This window comes from Acanthopagrus latus, chromosome 18, assembly GCF_904848185.1.
Source record: "Acanthopagrus latus isolate v.2019 chromosome 18, fAcaLat1.1, whole genome shotgun sequence".
Taxonomy (NCBI): domain Eukaryota; kingdom Metazoa; phylum Chordata; class Actinopteri; order Spariformes; family Sparidae; genus Acanthopagrus; species Acanthopagrus latus.
In genome coordinates, this window is record NC_051056.1 from 31,678,272 (window position 1) to 31,680,771 (window position 2,500).

General features: G+C 36.8%; 1 protein-coding gene across 3 annotated transcripts in view; it reads left to right on the plus strand.

The window, feature by feature from the left end:
* adad1 (adenosine deaminase domain containing 1 (testis-specific)) overlaps nt 1-2,500 on the plus strand; it is a 35,679-nt gene that overhangs the window by 3,827 nt on the left and 29,352 nt on the right. For all 3 annotated transcript variants that reach the window (XM_037077587.1, XM_037077590.1, XM_037077588.1), the window contains exons 3-4: nt 996-1,136; nt 2,074-2,244. In XM_037077587.1, the coding sequence (XP_036933482.1) occupies nt 996-1,136; nt 2,074-2,244 (312 nt within the window). The remainder of the gene's footprint in view (nt 1-995; nt 1,137-2,073; nt 2,245-2,500) is intronic.

Consider the following 2,500-nt stretch of genomic DNA (forward strand, 5'->3'; position numbering starts at 1 on the left):
GCTAGCGTTACTGCCCTTAGTCGTATGGTGACTGTAGAGACGCTTCTTCCAGCTGTCCTTTGACCGGCAATCCATTGCTCGAGTCGGTCTTCCAACTCGGGCCATCTCGCCTTGTGTCCGCGGAAACTCAGCTGCGTCTTCTTGACCTGTCGCAGCTCGTTTTCCATCTTCCTCAACTTGCGAACCATGGATTCAGTGATATTGTATTCCCTCGCGGCTGCTCGATTCCCATGTTCCACCGCGTAACTGACAGCTTTCAGTTTAAACTGTGCTTTGTAAGCGTGTCTCTTTGCCATTATTGGGGTTGCCAAAACAATGACGCACATACCGGCACAACGTTCTCATCTAGTCCTCTGTTACGTCCGCCGTACAACAACAACAATAACGCCCACACGTCACACTTCAACGTTCTCATGTAATCCGCCTTACAAAAAAACAACACATTAGGCGCACTGCACTATAGGGCGCGCCTCACATTTTGGAGAAAATTTGAGACGTTTAGGTGCGCCTTATGGTCGTGAAAATACGGTATGCTAGATTAATTACTGTGTATGTCATTAGCAATGGCCCATGTTATGTAAAAAAGATAAAAAATATTTTTATATATTTTTTAAGTTAAAGTTAAAGGTAAAGCGCCAGTTGTTAAGAAGTCAAAATTTGCATGAAATATTTTGAGATAAATAAGACATTAAAATAAATCCCACTTTTCATGTTGTGAGACCTGCTGAGTTTCAGAATGTGATTTGCTTGAACCTCACTGATATCTATAAATGATATCTATCACCAGTGATGATTGATTTAATAACCAAGACCGACTAAGAGTAACTTCTAGTCTTCCTATGTCGCGGTGTGCTTACTGTTTTGGGGAAGTTCACATATTGTTGTGTTTTGTTTTTTTTTGTAGTTTTTTTTTTTTAAACCTTTTTTTTCGCTACTGCCAAGTAGAGAAATTCTAAGAATGTAACTTGATCTTTTTTCCTATTTCATCAACTAAGGTTATCCTGTCAAGCCAAAAGTCTCACCCAAAAAGCTACTTGAAAGGTACAGGCAAGGCGAGATGAATGGCGTGGCTTTACTCCATCAGCTTGCCCAGGTTTTACAGTTCCACCTAGAAATAAAGGAAACGGTGACCACAGGTAAAGCTCCTCATAATGTCTTTGTACGCTTCTTTGAATAATGAATTCATCATTTTGTGTATAGAAGTAAAATTATAGTCAGTTTACTTTCATAAAAGACAACAAAAGCAGCAGATTCTCCCAGTTGAGAAGCTAGTGTGTAATGTTTGTCATCTCTGCTTGAAAATTTACATTAAAGGTTATCACATTTTCAAACTAATAGCTTTCTGATGAATGTTCTGTCAGTTGGCTAGTTGCATACTTGACTCATAATTTCAGGTCCAGCGTATTTGATTGAGGAATTATTTTAGCAGTGGAATCTGACAACCAGATTAATTGATATCTGCTCCATCAGTAGACTGTTGAACACTGACCAGATTTTAAAAATGTAAACTTTCCAAAATGTGAAAGTCTTTGTTTTCATTCCAAGCAAATACCACATCAGCAAAAAAAAGTTCTAAAATCTGACAGCTTACTCCACTAATTAACTGATTTGTCATCAACTATTAAATGACCTTTTTTGAAAATGAATTGATAGTTTTGAGTAAAACTCAATTTTTTTTCTATTTCTGAATTTATAGACCAAACAAAATAAAATACAATAGAATTACTTTATTATTATTATTGATCCCAGACTGGGAAATTATTTTGTCACAGCAGCAGTGGGTCCGCAAAGAAAAAAAAAAGAAAGAAAAACACTCACATAAATAGCAAACAAGATGTTTACAATGTATATACACAGTGCAAACTATACTATAAACAATAATTATACAACTATACAAGAAATAAACAATTCTTATGAATGTGCAAAAACAGAACCACCATATTAATTGATTAATCAAGAAAATATTTTTTTAAAAGTTAATTAACAATGAAAATAATCACTTCACCTGAAAAAAGGGCGAGTCAAAGCGGAGTATTTGTCTCTAATCAGTTCCTCAACTCTGTTTTTTCTCAGGTAACATACAAGGCTTTTATTTTGCCTTCTGTGTGGTGATCGATGGGGTCGAATACAAGACCGGCATGGGAATGACCAAGAAGGAGGCGCGGCTCAAAGCGGCGGTGCTAGCTGTGCAGGACCTGCTGCCCACCTGGGAAAACCTGAATTCTGTCTTACCTGAAGTATCAGGTGAGAGTCCAAGTATAACATGCTCCTGCAGTGGACTATGATGATATGTCTTGTTCTGATTACCTCATATATGTCAATATTACTGATGTTGGTTATCTTTTGTTTCAAAGAGAAAATCTTGAACATGTACTAACAATATACATGAAGGTAGTGTCTATCTGCATTTAGACTTGAAAAAGAAAATTAGTAAATGGGAGGGTGCATTTGAAATGTTATGAAAAGCACAGAAATCACTACTTGAAGGAACTACTTGATA